Raw genomic sequence first — 20,034 nt, 5'->3', positions numbered from 1 at the left:
TAATTTTTATGCAAGGCAAATGCTGCATTTTTTCCTAAACTAGTCCGTTTTTCCTAGGTGTCCTCTTGTAACTTACAACACTTACAAGTTACATAACTCTTAACAAGAAATTGGTTAGCGTTTATTACACACTTCATATTTATAACAATCAATCTTAATTTTAGTCGATGTAAAACTTGGCTACGTAAGCTAAGACAAGAGCAGATATACGTAATAATATAAATTTACATACAGTAAGAAGTGTTACACGAATGTTTTGTTTGCGGTGCATCGAAGGCATGCATTCTAACTTTCGCGGCAGAAAGCTTAACCACCAAAAACATCGAAAATGTAATAATATTTCCGAATTAATAAGCGGATGGCCTTACTTTGACAATTATGAGAGACCGTTTCGATGTTTCAGATACGTTCACAAACTTGTACACCAACAGCACTACAGGCTATGGAGTGCCCCCGACAAAGGACGCGAGAAAATGCTATAAACCCTCCAAACCAACAATATCATAAACTATTGAAACTTAAACACTAAATAAAATTTACTTGTTTAATTTGTTTACTTTAAAACTTTTATTTAAAATATTTAATGTCATAAATGTGTGTTACATTTATACAAGTAGGAATTTGCGCACTTGAAACTCTGTTCTAATCAACCGCAATGGCTGATGTGTTGAGTGTTATACGTGAATACAACGTGAGCAAAAAAGACATAGAAGAGCGCGACAATCTGGTTATATTTGGAGATAAAGCATGGCAAAAGACAGCAAAGACTAATTATGTGGCTTATGGGTGAGAACGTAGTAGCCTTCAATAATGCAAATTTTGCAGTTGTAGTGTTATCTCCGTAGTAGTTGTGCTTACAACATACCGTTTGATATTGAATTATTGATGTATGTTCTCGTTTATCTGTTGTTACTGCTGTTTACTCTTAAATGCTTTGCGTATAAAGACACGTATAAAAGAGCCTAGTTTGACGTTTAAAAGCTGAAGGTAGATAACATTTTTACTTGGTATTTTACCAAAGGAATCGTGTTTTATAGCACAGGCAAGGAGAGTGTTGCAAAAGAATACTATACTGTCGACTGTATCCTATTCCTTCTAAAAAATGTACACCTCCCCCATGCTATGTACGTTCGTCAGGCCGCTGTAAGTGCGCACCACCTTATCTGATGTTTATCAATTTAGTTGCTATTTTTCATATGTTATAGTCATTGTCAATTGGTTTCAAATGTAGTTTGCACTACTTTTTACAAGCTCCGACCCTGCCCTTTTGTTAGGGTGGCAACGTTCCAGTGGTTCGACGTCCTGACCGAAAAGATCTTCTCTCCTACCTAAATGCCGAGACCAACACATCCGGCAGTATAGATAAAAGTGCACCACTGGAAATACCCATTTCAGCCCCAAAACCAGGTAGGCAAAGGTGTTTGCCCTTAGCAGTCATAACTGTGTAACTAGCATGTGGCTCCGCGTTGGACATTTTATGAAATGCTGCAGCATTCATCATTTGAACCATTTTAAAATACTTATGCATCATTTGATATTTGATGGCTAGCGCCTGTGGCTCCTGCCAAGAGACAAGCGGATGAATCAAGTACTCATGAAAATAAGAGACAGAAGTTTGAAGAAGAGAAGGTACAAAGGGATAAGGAGCGATTAGCTGCGAAACTTGATGGACCAAAGACCACCACTACTGCTATTCCCCAACAAGGTGTTGAGTGAGTGGTTGTCTCTTTATCTGTTACACAGAGACTTGAAGACAATTAAGTTGTTTTGTTAAGTGAGTTCTAGCAGGAATTCAACACATTTGAGCAACTTATCATTCTTTTTACTATCACATTTGATGAGTCTACAAGTATTAAAGTAACCTTATCGTTCATATTTTAACTGAAAAGTTGCACAAGTTCTCAGCATGTCTATTTGTGTATGTCATGCAGAAAATCAAGTATATCTAGCATGTTGACAATGGAACAGATCGCTGCTATGAAGGCAAAGAGACTCGCAACGAAGCGAACCACTATCAAAGGTATTTCGATGCTGCTTGATGTCTGGTGGATTCTTCAGCTATAATATTTTGCTTTTTCAGTTTGTTTTCTTTCAGTACTTTGGCTAATTCGGGCAGGACAATAGGCAATGCAATAGCCAATGTGGTTCCTATTTAGTTTGTAAGCTGTAGGTCTAGTGCAGAAAAATGCAATCAAGCATAATAGTTTTGGGTGAACGAGCTGAAATGGTTGAACCATTGCACATTGAAGCAGCAAACACTTCTCATGGTGCCTTTAGCTGATGAAGAGCCATCTGCGTTTGAGCAGAGGAGCTTTGTCGATGCAGAAGTGGCTGTTTCGAGAGACATAATCAGCAAGGAGCGTCTCTGGAGAACCCGTGTCACAGTGCTACAGAGGTACAGAGGTAGACTTATTCTCACTGCTTCTGCCCGCCACTAGTTTTCTTTATCTCCATAAACTCACAAAAATTTTTGCTGGGATTTCATTTGTATCTCTTTTACAATGTCATTTCTCTCACAGTCATTCCGATCTTTCTTCTTTCACTCTTATATCCTTTTTGTCACTCACTATCTCTCTTCTTTTATTCTTATCTTTCTGACACTAGTTGTAGGTGTCGACTCTGTGTATGGGGCATATTTTTGTCTTTCTGACACTAGTAGTAGGTGTCGACTCTGTGTATGTGGCATATTTCTGTCTTTCTGACACTAGTAGTAGGTGTCGACTCTGTGTATGTGGCATATTTTTGTCTTTTTTATATTGTTTCATACCTTTGCAGTAATGGGAAGCAATTTGCGCAAAATATTTTTGGCATCTTAGCTTCACTGAAAGCTCGAGAAGAAGGCAAGCAATCTAGCGCACCTTCCTCACACACGACTGCTCCTCATGGAGCCCCGCCTAAAGTCAACCAGCCTCCGACATATAACAGATACGAGCAGGAGAGCTTCAAGCAAAAAGAGGGTATATATATCATGTTACTCTTCGTACTCGATATTCCTGATGACCAAGTGATGACATGAATACAGATACCAGCACATGCATTTATTCAATGTACTAATACCCATGTTTTTGTATATATTCTTTTATTATTGAAAACTGTCCTGAAAAATCATAGCTCCTTTTTAATCTTACATGTTCTTTGTGCCATGTGCCCGGTAGTCAGATTTTTTAATGACAATAAGTAAAAGTTTTTGTAACATCAAAAGTGTTGGTGAATTTATGAAAGGCACTGGTGCTTTATGGCTTGCTAAACTCCATGGCTACAGAACCAAGCGCTTCTCATATCACCTACTCCATACTTCCGTTTAGAAACTGACGAGTTCAGAATTGATGTAACGAAGACTTTCCAAGGAGCCTCCTTAAAGTCTGTCACAGAGGGAGTCTCTACCGGAAGGAAGGCTGTGGAACAGCCTCGACCAGTGCCGAGGCCTGTCTCTGAGGCTCGTCCAATTCCCAGCAACAAGAAGACATCTCGCACCCCCATAATAATTATTCCAGCAGCCACAACCTCCCTCATACAGATGATCAATGCCAAGGACATTTTACAGGACTACAAGTATGGCTTAAGACTTTTTGTCAATTAAAGATTTTCCACATTTGTTAGATGTTTAAAAAACCTTATAGTTTGACAGCATTTTTCTTTCTGTCTTGTATTTTCAAATACTATAGAGTGTAAATTTCTGTTGTCCAAGACAAAATGGCGTCTTAAAATTCATGTAACATCGCTATCTGGTTCAGTAGCTTGTTTTGGCTAGCATCCAGTTAAGTGTCTTTATACTATTTATTTGACCCGAAGATTTTTTAGAGTAATGAACTTGTCATTTTTGTTGGCATTGAATGTGCAGAAACCATAATGCTCTACATGCTATCTACTGCTATACTCTAATGCTCTACATGCTATCTAAGCATGTTTGAGCAGTAGAAAAGCTATTCTGGTTCAAGCATATAAATGAAGTGATTTTCCTGACACTAATGTAGGTATGTATCGGCTGAGCAGAAAAGAAAGGAAGGAGCCAAGAGAGACAATGAAGTGCTGATACAGCGCAAACGGGGGGACGTGACCATTCCTTACCGAGTTATTGATAATCCTCTAAAACTGCAGCACCATGATTGGTGGGTTTTCGGTTTATGAGTTCAATTTGAGTACTGGGATCCGTTATATTTATAATTTACTTGTTTTGATGTATTATCTCATCTGGCCTGTTGGCAAGATTGGCAAAAATATCGATATTTTTAAAAATATATCACTGATATATATCATGATATTTATTGATATTTTTGATAAAAATTTGACACTAGGTTGAAGTTGTATGGTGTTTACATTGTGATTGATGTATTTTATAGGTTGTATGGACCAGTCAGCAACGTTTAATAGCAAAATACCAAACACTTGATTTATTGTAGGCCTAGTATAATAATAATATTTATAAATATGAAAATGTTCATCAAACATTGGATTGGAAATCGTGACATGGATGCAAAGTGCAAACAAAATATTGCAAATAGTAAATACACACTATGATAGTCCAAACATGTTCTAATGTCCTACTCTTGTCTAGTTTAAGTATTTGTAAACAAACACCAGCTTGCCAGCCTTCACCACACCGGGACACCTTCTCAACTTGCTGTGAACCAGTCCACATGAAAAAAAACACACACTCAACACTAGCAGTCAGAGTTATACCATCATATTTATAGATTTTATACTGAGCTAAATTACTTTGAAGCTATTCATTAAAAGATTTTTACAGAAAATGATGAGATGAGTTACTCTGTCATCTCAGTGAGTCAGTGTAATGTGCTTACAATTCTGTTTCTGGGTGTCAGATCGTTCAATTCAAAATCATGGATTATGAAGTTGAAAGGGTTTTCAGCAGGCTGGCCTTCCAATAAGGCAATACAATATAACAGTTAACATGAGATGAGATAATCAGGTTAGGGAGATAGCACTGGGATGAAGGAATACAATTTAGATCTGAAAAACTCTTTTCAACTCAAACACTAATTAATTGGTCTAACCGATGTCACATCCTTGGTCTGGCTGTCTTTGTTTGTCTGTGTTGGGTAAACCTAATAGGTCCCTATGCAAGTATTTGATGATTTCAGGTGTTGTTTAGCATTTTTAGATTATTAGCAATGGTTGTGAGGTGAAAACGGAATGATAAAATGGATATTTTTTTTAAATATCGATTTTTTCGACCCAAAAATATCATATCTATCAGCGATATATATCGATGATATATATCAAGCGATATATATCACCAATTCTGCCTGTTGAGTAGCTGATGTTGTGCCTTTTCTTTAGGGATAGAGTCGTCGCAGTGTTTGTCCAAGGACCTGCCTGGCAATTCAAGTCTTGGCCATGGCCCAATCCTACAGATATATTCTCACGGATGAAAGGCTTTCACATGCATGTAAGTTTTATCTTCGCCGCGTGACTGACAATTACAAGACAGAGATTGTCAGCAGGCCAGAGCCAGTGCTTGCGCTATTTTATAATTGTAATGTTAGAAGTCTTCCATGTGATCCTTAGTAGCAGATATGAAGTATGAATGTGGTCACTGAACTACAGGTTGTTAATAAGGTTTACCCCTATGTTGGTATCTGGGCTAATAAACAGATCGAGTATAAGCCAAACTAAAACTCGGCATGCTTTCACTCAGATATCTAATAAATTTTAATACTCTTCAAATATTTTTGTTCTCACCTTGTTTTGCTCACCAAGTTAATTTAATTACCATTTGCAACTTTGAAAAAATTATTGCAACCAACCACTTGCTAGGAATGCACCGTCATACTTCTGTTTACTAGAATTATAAAACTAAAATATTAGTTTTTTAGTATCGATCAGTACTAAAAACTACTTTTTTTTAGTATTTCTGGTAACTCCATGGAGATCAGCATGTGAATGGAGTAACCTTTTAGTATCTTGATGGGCTATTGTATTTTGAATCGGGAAATCTCCAGCTGTAGGTGTCTATTTACATCACTCAAATGGGAGAAAAGAAAATCTAACTTTGGATTCTGATGCTGCCCTTAATCATCTCGATTGTTTCTTACAAACAGCCTTTAGCATATTAAACACTGATGCAAGTTTAACATTAAATTTAATCTGATTATATTAATGCTTGCTTATTGATTACACTCAGCAATGTGTAACACGAGTTACTATATTACAAAACATGTTTTTTCCAATCCTAAATGTCATGGGTATGCAACTGTAATGTAAGCACACTTATTCCTTTTTGCCAGCTTACCTCAAGCATTTCAACAACAATATCAAGATATTGCTTTACTGGCATTAGCCTTTATATTTTCTAGTGGTTAGTGCACATTTGCTAGGTTAAACATTCCATTTTGTTAATAGATATTCTGCAATGCTGCTGTTACCTCAGTGGTTATCTTGAGGTTAACATGCAAACTTAGGCCCTGTTATAATATGACACATTATATTCCTAATTTAATAGACTAGAAAGATATGACAAACACAGAGATGACCATTTTATTTAAACATGATAATTATATAATATGTACTATTAGTTTGTACATTAAATATTTTTATATATTTTATAATATGCATCAATAATACCTTACTTATATTATAGTTATGGCCTTATTTATAATATAACATGTAACACCTTGCACCACTGATATATTTTTGCAAATACAGTAGCCACTCCTACAACGTAAATTCACATTGTAGGAGCGTTTCAAAATACGTTCCAGGAACGTTTACGTTATAAGGATTTACTTTATACAAACATTAAAATATGTGTCAATTGCCTAATTTGCTCCTAGATCTCTCTAAGCTCAGCCCTTTGGCTGTACAAATAGAAAATACTAAACTTTTTAATTTGCCGATTGTACCAAACTGCAGTATTCTAAGTTTGCTTTGACAACTTTTCTCTTTTTTGTGTTCAATTTTATTGGTTTTATAGACTGCTTGCGGTAATTTTACAATAAGTTGATGTGAAACGTGCAACTTCTACATCCATTTACAACGATTCATTTATTTGTTGTAGACAACAAAGTCTATTCTGCAAAGTAAAACTAATAACAAATATTTTATACGTTTACAATAAAGCAACCCAAAAATATATTTTACTCTAAAAAGAGCAGTGTCTACCTGTTCATTGTTTGTCTGTATTCAGGTGTCAAGGTAAGGATAAAAGATAACCTTCGACGATCCTCCAACTCGTGACATTCAGCTTGGTAGACCGACACTGTAACAACTGCGCCAATCGATCGCCTTAAAGTATTTATGAATAATTTTACATGTACCTATTCCCTGTTTTGTCGACACATCTCATGATATATCACGACAAACTAAAATGTCTTAAAAGTAGTATTTATAACAGATACAATGATATATGTACATCGTTTTTCTCTCAGAAGTGTGACGAGATATGTTACCATTCAAATTAAATTTGAGAAGTTGCCCCGACTTTACACTACGTTATATGGACCTTTTTACGTAGTAGGAAGCAAAAACTATGCATATATTTTGTACATTATCTGGAATTTATGTTATAGAAGGTATACATTGTAGGAGTGTCTACTGTAGCTCAATGTGCATTGTGTCGACTCAATAATGTTTGTTTGAGAAGACAACTCTAAGTTGTTTTAAAGTTGGTTTTTTCTTTAAATTTTCCAGCTCAAAGACATGCCTGTTGAAGCTAATGTCAAGAAGTGGGATGTTACCATATTGGCTCTGGACAGGCATAGAAGGCACTTGGATAGAGCGAATCTGCAGCGCTTCTGGGAAATTCTTGACAGGTGAGCATTACTCTTATTGTACTGTCTCATGTTCGACTGGCCTTTTTTTTCAATGATCTCCTTTCCATATGTGAACGGAGCTAGGTGTGTCATGGCTAATGTGTGCTTTTTTGTTGACCCATGCATACTATTTAAGTGAATGCTTTATTCGTTCTATAATTCAACCTTGGGAGATATTTATGTAGTCTGACATCATCAGAAAACCAGGTGGATAATCTGTTATTGCTTTAGTTGCTAGTTGAATGACCATTTGAGTGCCTACTCTCATTCCTTCCTATCACTGTTTCCATGATGCAGATTTGTAGTTGTGTGCACGCTGAGTTACTGTGCGATAAGATGTGTTGATATCTATGTCAGAGGTCTTAGCGGAGCTTTTGGAACCGCTCAAATCGAAATATCAACAATTGAAGTCGGAAAAATGTTTAAAAAGGAATAGCTATCCTCGCATTTTTTTGCGTATCATTTGCAAGTGCAATTTCCATTTTTACCAGCATTGAACATTCGGAAAAATTTGCGAGTAACAAACCTCGTTCAACTTGGGGATTTCTACCGTTGCCATCTTCCGGGTGACAACAAACCTTTGGATCACTGCCTCATGGAAGCACAGTGTATATGTGCTGGAGGTCACTCTGCTATCCTGTACATCCGTAGTGTTCATTGCTGTTTGCATCCATCTCTCCTTAGGTTTGTCACAAAGAATAAATCACACTTAAGGATCTGATGATATGCAGAAGAACGGATGCAAAGAAAAGAGGACATTTCATGGTGGAATTTGTTGCAGCGCCACGCACATAACAGTGACCACAGAGCTGTATATCTAGCTCATCGGACAATAGACCATACAGGACTCTATCGCAGCGACCATTGTAATCAAGTTTTATTCTCTAGTACTGTTGTGTTGCCTTAAACGGAATTTGTACGCTGCTTGCGTCTTCTATCCATTTGTGCAGCATTCAAAGATTTACTGTTTACCGCTATAACGACTCTGTCATATTCATTGTTTGCTGCATGCTATTGTGGCTCGTGTCACAAGTGGACACATGACCACAGGTATAAACTATTTTTCGTATGTACCTCATGTACAGGAGTCTGTAAATATGTAAGTAATACATGCAATATCTAAAACTAAGTTATTTTGCAATCACATATCTGCCGAGTCTCTGTTTAGAAATTGAATCGCATTGATTTGGTATTTTGTTCAAGAATGAATGTGTATAAGCTTTTTGTTGGGTCATGTCATTGTTTGATGACAACCAATGCAAAGTTGCAAGGAACTGCTTGCAACTTATCAGAGGGGATTGCCAGCGTTATGCTGATAAAAAATGCGTATTCTGCGCACCAAAACAAGTCCTAAAAGCTTCATACACTGGATTACCTTTTTAAAAGCCGTGAGCTATCTCCAATAGCTTAGTATTATCTATAGTTGCCAGCTCGCAACACTTTCATTGTTGTTCGACACCAGTTGGTCATAGGTGGAACATACCACACAATGGTAAGTCAGCATAAATATATGTAGGGAAGCTGTCAGACTTTGATAATATTGCTACTTGCATAAACTGATGTTATTATAACATCTCTGTACACTAATACGTGCATGAAAACCAAAGCTGTTCAGTGTGGCTTATGTGGTACAATCTTGATTTGTCGAGTTATTACAAACCATGTGCAGCCCTTATAATTGTCAGTTTGATTATATATCAATAATATTTTACTATGTATACTCACATATATCTATGCATGGAAACTAAAGCTACTCAGAATTATTTTTATCATTTACATATTAATCTTATTATTTTTTCATTTGTTTGTTGATTTATTAAAAACACTTGCAGCCTTTATAATTATTAGTTTACTCATGTAAATAGTCTGGCAATATATATTTAAAATTCCTTATGTGGTTAAAATGAAAAACAAGTTGTATAATTTACTTTGAGAATAATTTTTGTCCTGTGAAATATTTTTATGTTGCTGATTGCAAGTAATAAGTATGCAGTTGTTGAAGCTAGCTGGACCGTATGACCGACAGATGACCCTGAATTATTGGACAATGGTCAGCATTTCGTGGACACACTTATAGTCAGTAAGCCACTATCTAAAAAGTGGCCTAAAAATTGAGTTCCGCTCCAGTTACATGGATATACACAATTTAAGTGGTTTCTGGGTCAAAAAAACCTGAATTTTTCAAATCTTGGTAGTAACTCGCTCTAAACCGGCACGATAGCCGGGAAAACAGGGGTGTATAAAAATACGAACAAACCCTCTTCATTACATATGGTAATCATTTAAATTCAAACTGAGTATTAAGTTTTCTTAAATTTATTGACTGAACACTCATATCTTTTAAATGAAAGCAAAACTAAAGGTTTTGATTATAAAAAAATCACAGGGGTGGATAGAAATGCCCCCTTGCTGGCACATGCCTTGCGAATTATCAAACAAGTTAAAAAACATTGATAGTTGATTTGTTTGATTATCCACTGGTCTATGGAAAAGTTAAAACTAGATTATGTTGGAACAAATGAAGAAAATAATGAATTCAAATACACCAGAACTGAAATTAGCCATCAAAGTCGTCGTGATCTTGGATTTCTCCTTCGTCGTTGTCATCTCCTCCAGCTTTATTCTTACAGTGACAACACTGACAGAACTCAGTGCATTTCAGGTTCTGCTCATAGCAGCCACATTGTCCTGTCTGACATTTACTAGCCTTACATGAGCAAAAGGCATCTTTGAGTACTTCCTCACTCTGTGTGAGATACCATCTTAGCAGAGCACCTAGACAAAAAAGTATGATGATCAGGTTGTAAACTATTATTGGCAAACCAACAGGTTTTTGAGCAATTTAAGATATTCTTGGCTGCAAATCAAATCATGTTTGGTTTTTTTTTCACAAATGAAACATTTTTCCGAGTGAACTAATGAACAATTCATTACTGGCGCTATGTATTGATCATGCATACCTCTCGATATCAGGGGCATCATCATACTTATTGTGGAGCTCTCTTAACTGAGTCATTGATAAGATCTGCTTCATGGTGATCACTTCCTGGCAGAAGGCAGGGCTGAGTCGTGTCTCTAGGTTACTAAAAAAATAAGTAAAACATTATTACAAATGCATATGGTACTGCTTGTTGCAATAGATTCCCATGTACCGTTATGTTCAGATAGCATGTACTGTAATTCATAAGAAGGTGCTCCCTCACCAAAGAAACAATCATCAATTTTTTTATTGTTTAGAAGGATACCAGTCCAGCATAGGCCAGGTTAAGAAGTTTTTCCGATTTCACATACACAGACAGGATGAAAGTGTATTAGGTGTTAGATTATGCATCCTGTTTTGTAGAGTTGCCCCGATTTCGGTATCGGAATTGGTATTGGTGCCGATATGGGTGTTAAGTATCTGAATCATTATCGGCCGATTTTTTCTGAAACTTTCTGAAACTTCCGATACTTTTTACAGATCAACTATTTTGCAGAAAACCGTATTTTAGCCTGCAACACTAATAAAAAATCATCAGCGGCAAGCTTCTTACTTTTACCTAATGAATTTCAGGCCTGCCACACAATTTATTTCATGTCTATAGCCTGATAAACACAGCTAAGGAACCTTTTTGCTTTAGTCAGAACGTAATCACAAAGTGTGGTATTTCCCAATTACGGCGATAGGACTTATTGCAGCCGATCACGAGCAAGATAACAAATACGGAGACAAAAACGCAGGGTAATATTTCTGTTTGCTAGCATTACGAAAGTAATTTAAACAGTCGGTGTATAAAGTTATCTATCACTTTCTTGATCCTGACGATACAATGTATCGTTTGTACCGTATAAAAAATGGTAACCTTAGTGGCTTATCGGTATTTAGCCTGTCCTTCATCATCTGTGTCATCGCCCTTCAGTACGACTGGCTACATTGATACTGATAGAAGAAAGACATTTCTTACTGAGAGAATTGAATCACTAACGGTAATTAAAACAAACGCTGATTTGCTCTAAACTGGTACAGACACAGCAATTGATCCAGCAATAAAAGGGAGACTTTGTTATCACAGAGAGAACTGTACCACTAACAGTAATTACCTTTATTTACAAATTACAAGAAACACGGACTGTTTTGTTACCACATGCACGGTATGTCAGTGTGTGATTTTGCATATACATGTATATTTTTTCCATAAATACAAACAAATAAATACATTAACATTTATATTTTCTTTGCATTATGTTTGTATTTGCATAATAAGAAGAACAACTATCTGTGCAACACAACAAATAAGATTACCAATAATCTATGCAACACAAAATAATCTGAAGCGGATTATTTTTCAATGAGAATTGGTATATCGGATCGGTATCTGAATCAGCTGGTGAATTTAGAATAGGGGCATTTCTACTGTTTTGCAAAAGAAATAGCCACATTTCACACAATCTGTATATTGTGCAGTATTACATATATTAGGTTTTTACCTGATTGAGTAAAGATTCACTGAAAAGAAACAGAGTATAGCTGAACTATGGCATGTTATAAATAATTTAAAATCTACATATTAAGTATTGACGTAAATCACAATTTACACACTTTTCATATTTCATTTGGTGCTTTGCTAAAATCTAAGTATATGGTGGACATGTCATATTAGTTTGTACTCTGGTTTTGGTTGATATTGGATGATGGGAGCAGTTATGTACAGAACATCCAGCAATAATGTTCATATTCACACAGATAACAATGTACAGTGATTACACCAACCTGGATGATGCGCCCCGTGTCTTGTGTGTGGGAGTTATACAATGATTTCAGCCCTGGATATTGGTAGTAACACTGTCTGTGGTAACACATCTCCTGAGCGACGGTGTCAGCAGAGAAAAAATGTACCAGGAGGCTATGATCAGCTCTTAGCTCAGCAGCTTGTTTTAATTTACCTTGTAAAAACAAACATAACAATTCAACAAATCTTCACAAATGCTAGATTAATTAGTCCTTACGGTAGACCATGGTTGTGATAAACATAATGCTAAACATGTTGTGATAAACATAAACATAATGTTACCTAACTTACCAGCATCTTTGGTCTCTGCCCTTAGTAGACCATCTCTGATGCGCTTACCAGCTTTCTTAGTCCACCACTCCTTTTTTCCACAAATAACACATAGTTTGGGTAGCATAGTTTCAGCTCTTATTGAGGATGAGGAGCGCAATTGTTTAGCAGTTGGCTCAGGATCTTCATTCTCATGAGTTACAATCTTGAAAGAAACATGTACCAATAAAATTTAACCAGATGCAGGCATTCATACATTTCATTCATCATTCAGAGTTGTCTAAACAACAGTGAAAACCTAGTTCAAAGTTTGTAATTTTAATTTAATAAATGTAATTTAAAATTTTTAAAACATTAGGTACGGCAGATTAGTTCAGAATTATAAGATTACTTACATTTGACTGTTGTGCTGATTTGAGCTTTGCTAAGCTGGTTATCCTTACATAGCAGGTTTAGTGGATTAAAGGCAGCTCAGCTTTGCTATCATGCAGTAGACTTATCAACAGCATCATCATAAGTATAAGAATGTATAAATTCCTTGCACAAAGTTCTTTCAGAATCTTTATTAGTAACTACCCAGTCTTTGGCATACTTCAGCAACTTATCATAGCATTGCTGACTCAGTTGTTTGTGTAGATTTCTTTGGCTAGTGCCTTGAAAGTGCAGCAACAAATCATAATGCTGATTATCTTACTCAGAAATCAAAAACAAGTCGATTGGAACTCAATTTCTCAATATAAATAAATGCTAGAACTCCACACACTGTATTAACTCATTAACGACCTTGCGCTCTAAACCAATCAAATGGCCGAAATTCGTTTGGCAAGAGAGGGCAACTCCTCAATTTTAGTTTTCCAAAAAATCATTAATTCTGAGTGAATGTGCCGGTTTGCAGTGAGTTACTACCTGCCATGTTGTTCAGCACCTTCAACTCTATAACCCACAGTTTACACAGTGTATATCCATGCAACTGGAGCGGAACTGAACAATAATTGGAGGTGGCTTACTGACTATTAAGGAAATGCTTATTCACAGCACAACCTTTCTGTACTACTCTTGCTTGCTTTGTTATTTATAATCAATAATTTGCTAGCGGGATGGTACTGGCTGCGTGAAAACTGGAACCCATCTTTGTGAGTGCCAAGTGCTACTTTGCGGTAAGCATACTATATTAAAAAGGATTTTCCAAAGACTTCATTTTAACCTTTTAGTCTGAGCCATCAATTAATTCCACGTTTGAGTTCTTTTACTGCTGACAGCGTGTTTATATGACCTTTTAACGGAAGCGTCTCCATTTTCTCTTGAACACTTCTCAGTACAGTTACTAGCGCTGACGTAATAATGCTATTATAATGTTCATAGCGCATGATATGCAGTGTGGTGTGATCATCTGCACAGGCATATTTATAATGAAATATTAAAAATAAATGAAATTTTGTTAAAATTATTTCAGACTGACAGTGTTGAACAGATATAGATACTTTTTAAGGAAAGAAGGGCAGTAAAAGATTAGTGCATGTAAATGAGAGCTTCATACCTGGTATACTGTGGATTAGAAATGTGGGGCTAATTTCTATACATACAGCTTTTTGTAATTGATTGTATAATATTGACCTTTAATTTTGACAAATAGAGTAAACCTTGCTTTTAACTTCGAGTGCAGCATAGGCTAATTGCGTCCTGCCCTGCATTGTCCAAAGGGCCTTTACCTTAACGCTGGTTTTATAGTCTTGAAATTCTTTTTTAGAACTCTTGTCACTTCGCACTGCCTCATTACTGCTTTGTTTGTAGTTGTCATTCCATTGGTGATATGCTTACTATTAGCCATCCTGATAGCTGCTCTTACTTATCTCCTTTTGAGGTACAAAAAGGAAACAAGGACCAGACGGTTTAAAGAAAGGTCAGGAAATTTCCGTGTAAAAGCAATAATTCATTTAAATGAGCACCAAGTGTCGCTACTCTAGTGTAAGCAGTGATGCCACAAAAGGTTATTAAGTTATTGTATTTTACCTTTGTAAAAAAGTAGATGAACTCAAAAAATTTCAATTATGCTTATAAATCCATCAAGTTTAAAATGAATAACTTTCAAACTCGGTGCCCCAACTACAATTCACATTAAAAATTAATCAATCTATTCATGCATTCGCTTGTATGTACTCTACTATGCATTTGGTCAAACCGACACTAAGATTTGAAGCTAGATTTTAAATAGGCCTACTTGTCTGTAAAATCCAGTTAAGATTAGATTAAGACCAACCGTAACCTGTTTGCGTACTATAGAGCTTGTACTAAACAACAACAATTTACTGAATCAAAATTTGGCAAACTTAATATAAAATTTCAAATTTAAAGTTGAAATTTTTATTTCAAAGTTAAATTTGGTAAATAGTTCAACTGATGTCCAATGGTACAAAGGAAAAAACTTTAGCTTATAGTCACAGCCAGATACACTAACATAACACAACTCGGTATTATCCATTTTGAAAGTTGTAGTATGAAGTATTGAGTCAAAAGATGCTATTTGAACAGTTTTTGACAAGATGGTTGAACTCATTAATCAATATCAGCTGTAGGACCCACTATTTGTGCAGTATCTATTTGCAGCTATAGTCTTGTCTGTACACATGCGGTACGTGTGTTGTTAGAGAAGAAATGAAAAGAGAGATGACACTCAAAATGGTGAGTGCACTGGTAGAGAATGTTCCCCAGCAGTTGTCCCCTGAAACATCAAGCCTGTCAGAAGTGGAAGACTTTCCACGCATGAGCACATTCAGCACTGTAAGTTGAGAAAAGCTCATTGTTTCAACCAAAAGCTAATGTTGTGATCCCATCAAGTTTTGAGTTTTAATCCGAGCATAATGTCAATCTATGTATCGATTTAAACTGCAGTGTAAATTGTAAAGCTAACTACCAGATACCAACACCTTGTCAATACACATTATAAAACAGTATACAGTATATATACAAATAGAGCTTCTTTCAATACTCCAAATTTTACTTGACTATTTTTTATTTTTAGTCTCCGGGTCTAATTTGCTTTGAATGGCATTCACTGGTGTAGATACAGTTCATTTCTATATGTTTAAATAACTCTATCGACTACTTAATAAGGAAGGAGTTATTGTTGACCTGGTTTAACAACCAGCCTAAAACAAATTCAAAGCTTCCCTTTACTAGCCTTGGTACTCATCGAGCTTTTGAAAAAAGGTGTTTTGTACATTTATAAGAGGATAGTTTTGTACCACAGTTATGTTGATGATTGGATGTTTGGAATTGTAGAAATGTTATGATCTAAGATTACATCTACCTAGTTAAAGATCAAACAAATCTTTTTTGTTGGAGTAATATATAATCTAACAGTATTATATTACATGTATATAGATTTTGTGTGTGTATACATATATAATTAATAATATAATAATATATATTGTATATTATTATATAAATTTCATATTATAATATACATAGGCTATTATAATTTGACCCATCCTTGTCAAAGGAGCTAAATATTTCTGAACCTAAATAAACTTGAAACTGATAAAGTGTGTAACAAGTTTTTTCTCTACTTTGTATAAATCAAGAAAAATTAAATTAGTTATTGAAGAAGCTATTGCCTGAAGCAGATGTTGTCTATATTTTACTAAAAACCTTATATTCCAACTTTTTGTAATTTGATATTATAATTATTAAAATACCACTATGTATTCTTTTTCATTTGGTAGCATAAAAGTGTAAACAGTTGCACATTGGATTGGTATAATAACATCACTATGAAAACAACTTGCTACAAAATAGCAATGGTAACTAGAAAGTTTAAGAAGTTTTGACTTGCATATGCAAGTTGACATGCATATGCAAGTAACGTTTATATGCAGGTGACATGTATATGCAAGTGACATGTATATGCAAGTGACGTGTATATGCAGGTGACATGCAGATGACATGCATATGCAAGTTGACATGCATATGCAAGTTGACATGCATATGCAAGTCAACATATGCAAGTTGACATGCATATGCAAGTTGACATGCATATGCAAGTTGACATGCATATGCAAGTTGACATGCATATGCAATTTGACATGCATATGCAAGTAGCGTTTATATGCAGGTGACATGTCTTGATTATGTATTCTTGTATAAAAAGGCAACTACAAGTTAAGTTGAAGCAAAAAGACAACAGCCCAAATAATTCCACTATTTACTGCCAGAACCCTATCAATGTTGATGAACTTGATCCCACGATTCCAAACTAATTGTTTTGAATTTGAGTGACGCTAAATCAATTAGATTAGAATATTAGAAGCATGAGACTGAACTGCGAACTATTAAATGCTATATAAGAGTATGCAACAACTATTTTATACTTGCCATTCAATTGCCTGTGTATTACTAAACAACATGCAAGTTTTATGGTTTATCAAATTACTGATATACATTTTATCATTTTAGCCAGTTTTATAGCACATTTTATTAGAAGTTATTTGGGTAGAACACTTTAGAAACAGTTATTTTTATCTTGGGAATTAATACCACCATATATACCACCATATGTACCACCATATATACCACCATATATACCACCATATAAACCACCATATATACCACCATATGTACCACCATATGTACCACCATATGTACCACCATATGTACCACCATATGTACCACCATATGTACCACCATATAAACCACCATATATACCACCATATATACCACCATATAAACCACCATATAAACCACCATATATACCACCATATATACCACCATATATACCACCATATATACCGCGTATATACCACCATATAAACCACCATATAAACCACCATATAAACCACCATATATACCACCATATATACCACCATATATACCACCATATATACCGCCATTTATACCGCCATATATACCGCCATATATACCGCGTATATACCGCCGTATATACCGCCGTATACACCACCATATAAACCACCATATAAACCACCATATATACCACCATATATACCACCATTTATACCGCCGTATATACCGCCGTATATACCGCCGTATATACCGCCGTATATACCGCCGTATATACCGCCGTATATACCGCCGTATATACCGCCGTATATACCGCCGTATATACCACCATATACACCGCCGTATATACCGCCGTATATACCGCCGTATATACCGCCGTATATACCGCCGTATATACCGCCGTATATACCGCCGTATACACCGCCGTACACACCGCCGTACACACCGCCGTACACACCGCCGTACACACCGCCGTACACACCGCCGCACACACCGCCGTACACACCGCCGTACACACCGCCGTACACACCGCCGTACACACCGCCGTATACACCGCCGTATACACCGCCGTATACACCGCCGTATACACCGCCGTATACACCGCCGTATACACCGCCGTATACACCGCCGTATACACCGCCGTATACACCGCCGTACAAACCGCCGTATACACCGCCGTATATATTTCCGTATATACCGCCGTATAAACCGCCGTATATACCGCCGTATATACCGCCGTATATACCGCCGTATATACCGCCGTATATACCGCCGTATATACCGCCGTATATACCGCCGTATATACCGCCGTATATACCGCCGTATATACCGCCGTATATACCGCCGTATACACCGCCGTATACACCGCCGTATACACCGCCGTATAAACCGCCGTATATACCGCCGTATATACCGCCGTATACACCGCCGTATACACCGCCGTATACACCGCCGTATATACCGCCGTATACACCGCCGTATACACCGCCGTACAAACCGCCGTATACACCGCCGTATATACCGCCATATACATATATACCGCCATATATATACCACCATATATATACCACCATATATATACCACCATATATATACCACCATATATACCGCCTCTACTAGATAAATGCTCAGCATTGCATGGGTAATGAAAACGTTTTTTGCACAGAATATTCAATTTTAATCAACATATATACAACATTTACCATTCCAACTTTTAAATTAAGGCATTTTGTTTATTCCTGTGTAATTCACACTGTACCAGCTGCTGTGCCTAATGCAGCTCTGTTCTGATTACAATAGTCTTGTTTGCCATGAGAGTTTAAGTATTTCTCTTCATATATGGGCAAGCATTTGTTTTCTGATATGGTGTCACGCCAGCTAAGCATGACATACTTGTTACACCTGCCAAATATTCATAGCTCCACTCTAGCTTTGTAGGTATGAAGACATGAATGATTGGAAGGTGTAACAACTACCTATGTACATGATTTTGCAGAACAGGAGGTTCAGAGTTCAAGTCTAGTTTAATACGAATTTTTTTGATGCTAGATTTCACTATCAATATTTATGTACTCGCATTTATATACTTGTATATATATATTATATATATATATATATAGACAAAGTGGATGCTAAATATATATATATATATTTATGCGTGGAACAGATTGAGGCCAAAGGCTAACTTTTATAACTTTATTCAATCTGTTACAAGTGGTTATTTGATGTATGCCACAATATTTTGAACAAGTACAAATGAACGGACTTAAGTAGCAGCTTGTGTGATAATTGCTAAACAACGATTTGGGTGTTCAAACTATTTGACAAACCTCAACGCTGATTTTCTAAGAGAACCAATATTAACAGCATAAAATTTTTTAATACTTTTTTTAAGTGCGCTGCATTTGTGCCTCCGGTTGGTAAGTTTGTTACAGGTATACAGAGAGGCGATTCTCTACATAGTTTGCTGCAATGAAGTGTCGTTATCACGGTTATTTATTGCATCTCAAATATTTAGAGAGGTCAATCCTTCAAAATGCTGTCTCATAAGAATTTTGACTGCGACGCAAGCAAATATACTTTTTTTAGGCATATGTAAGCTAGTATCCAGAAAGGTATGTTCATTTTCATCCTTATACTAGCGGAATGCCCGTTGTTGCACGGTTATTTAAAATCAGATTATAAACACTGACAGGTAATATAGTTGCCTGCCATTAGCCTGGCACATTATCAAGTTAAAATCAAACATCAAACTGCTTCACAAATATTTTAGTGATCAATAACAGTACATAAATAACTCAATATTGGAATAGCTAATGATATTCCAACCTACGGTATGCGTGATTAGTCTACAACATGTGAAATGGAAAGCAAAACTAACAAAATGGAAAGGATGCAGTTGCTCAGTCTTTTCGCCTGTTTATGAAGCT

General features: G+C 36.2%; 3 protein-coding genes and 1 long non-coding RNA gene across 8 annotated transcripts in view; 1 reads left to right on the top strand and 3 right to left on the bottom strand.

The window, feature by feature from the left end:
• Positions 1-407, bottom strand: part of LOC137400023 (N-alpha-acetyltransferase 40-like) — a 44,830-nt gene extending 44,423 nt beyond the window's left edge. For 2 of the 4 annotated variants that reach the window (XM_068086322.1, XM_068086325.1), the window contains exon 1: positions 233-368. The gene's annotated coding sequence lies outside the window, so the exon portion shown is untranslated. Of the gene's footprint in view, positions 1-232 lie in introns of all 4 variants that reach the window. The other 2 variants (XM_068086326.1, XM_068086323.1) reach the window with 2 other exon arrangements.
• A 241-nt stretch (positions 408-648) lies between these two features.
• On the top strand, positions 649-8,904 carry LOC137399348 (parafibromin-like). Its single transcript, XM_068085426.1, has 12 exons — positions 649-786; positions 1,038-1,143; positions 1,275-1,407; positions 1,550-1,712; positions 1,932-2,020; positions 2,278-2,395; positions 2,776-2,957; positions 3,306-3,552; positions 3,975-4,109; positions 5,302-5,410; positions 7,651-7,772; positions 8,457-8,904. Exons 1-12 carry the CDS (start codon positions 656-658, stop codon positions 8,491-8,493), a joined length of 1,572 nt encoding a protein of 523 aa, XP_067941527.1. The 5' UTR covers positions 649-655; the 3' UTR covers positions 8,494-8,904.
• Positions 8,905-10,140: 1,236 nt separating this feature from the next.
• On the bottom strand, positions 10,141-13,401 carry LOC137400278 (uncharacterized). Of its 2 annotated transcripts, XR_010979247.1 has the most exons (6): positions 13,207-13,401; positions 12,833-13,016; positions 12,523-12,695; positions 12,240-12,258; positions 10,733-10,855; positions 10,141-10,547 (listed from the first exon to the last, which is right to left on the bottom strand). It is a non-coding gene; the product is annotated as an uncharacterized lncRNA (long non-coding RNA). The 2 variants fall into 2 exon arrangements; XR_010979248.1 differs by lacking the exon at positions 12,240-12,258.
• A 4,296-nt stretch (positions 13,402-17,697) lies between these two features.
• Positions 17,698-18,678, bottom strand: LOC137400355 (eggshell protein 2A-like). Its single transcript, XM_068086683.1, has one exon. It carries the CDS (start codon positions 18,676-18,678, stop codon positions 17,698-17,700), a length of 981 nt encoding a protein of 326 aa, XP_067942784.1.
• Between the last annotated feature and the right edge of the window lie 1,356 nt (positions 18,679-20,034).

Source organism: Watersipora subatra, chromosome 7 (genome assembly GCF_963576615.1).
Source record: "Watersipora subatra chromosome 7, tzWatSuba1.1, whole genome shotgun sequence".
Taxonomy (NCBI): domain Eukaryota; kingdom Metazoa; phylum Bryozoa; class Gymnolaemata; order Cheilostomatida; family Watersiporidae; genus Watersipora; species Watersipora subatra.
This window is presented reverse-complemented; position numbering and strand designations above follow the sequence as displayed.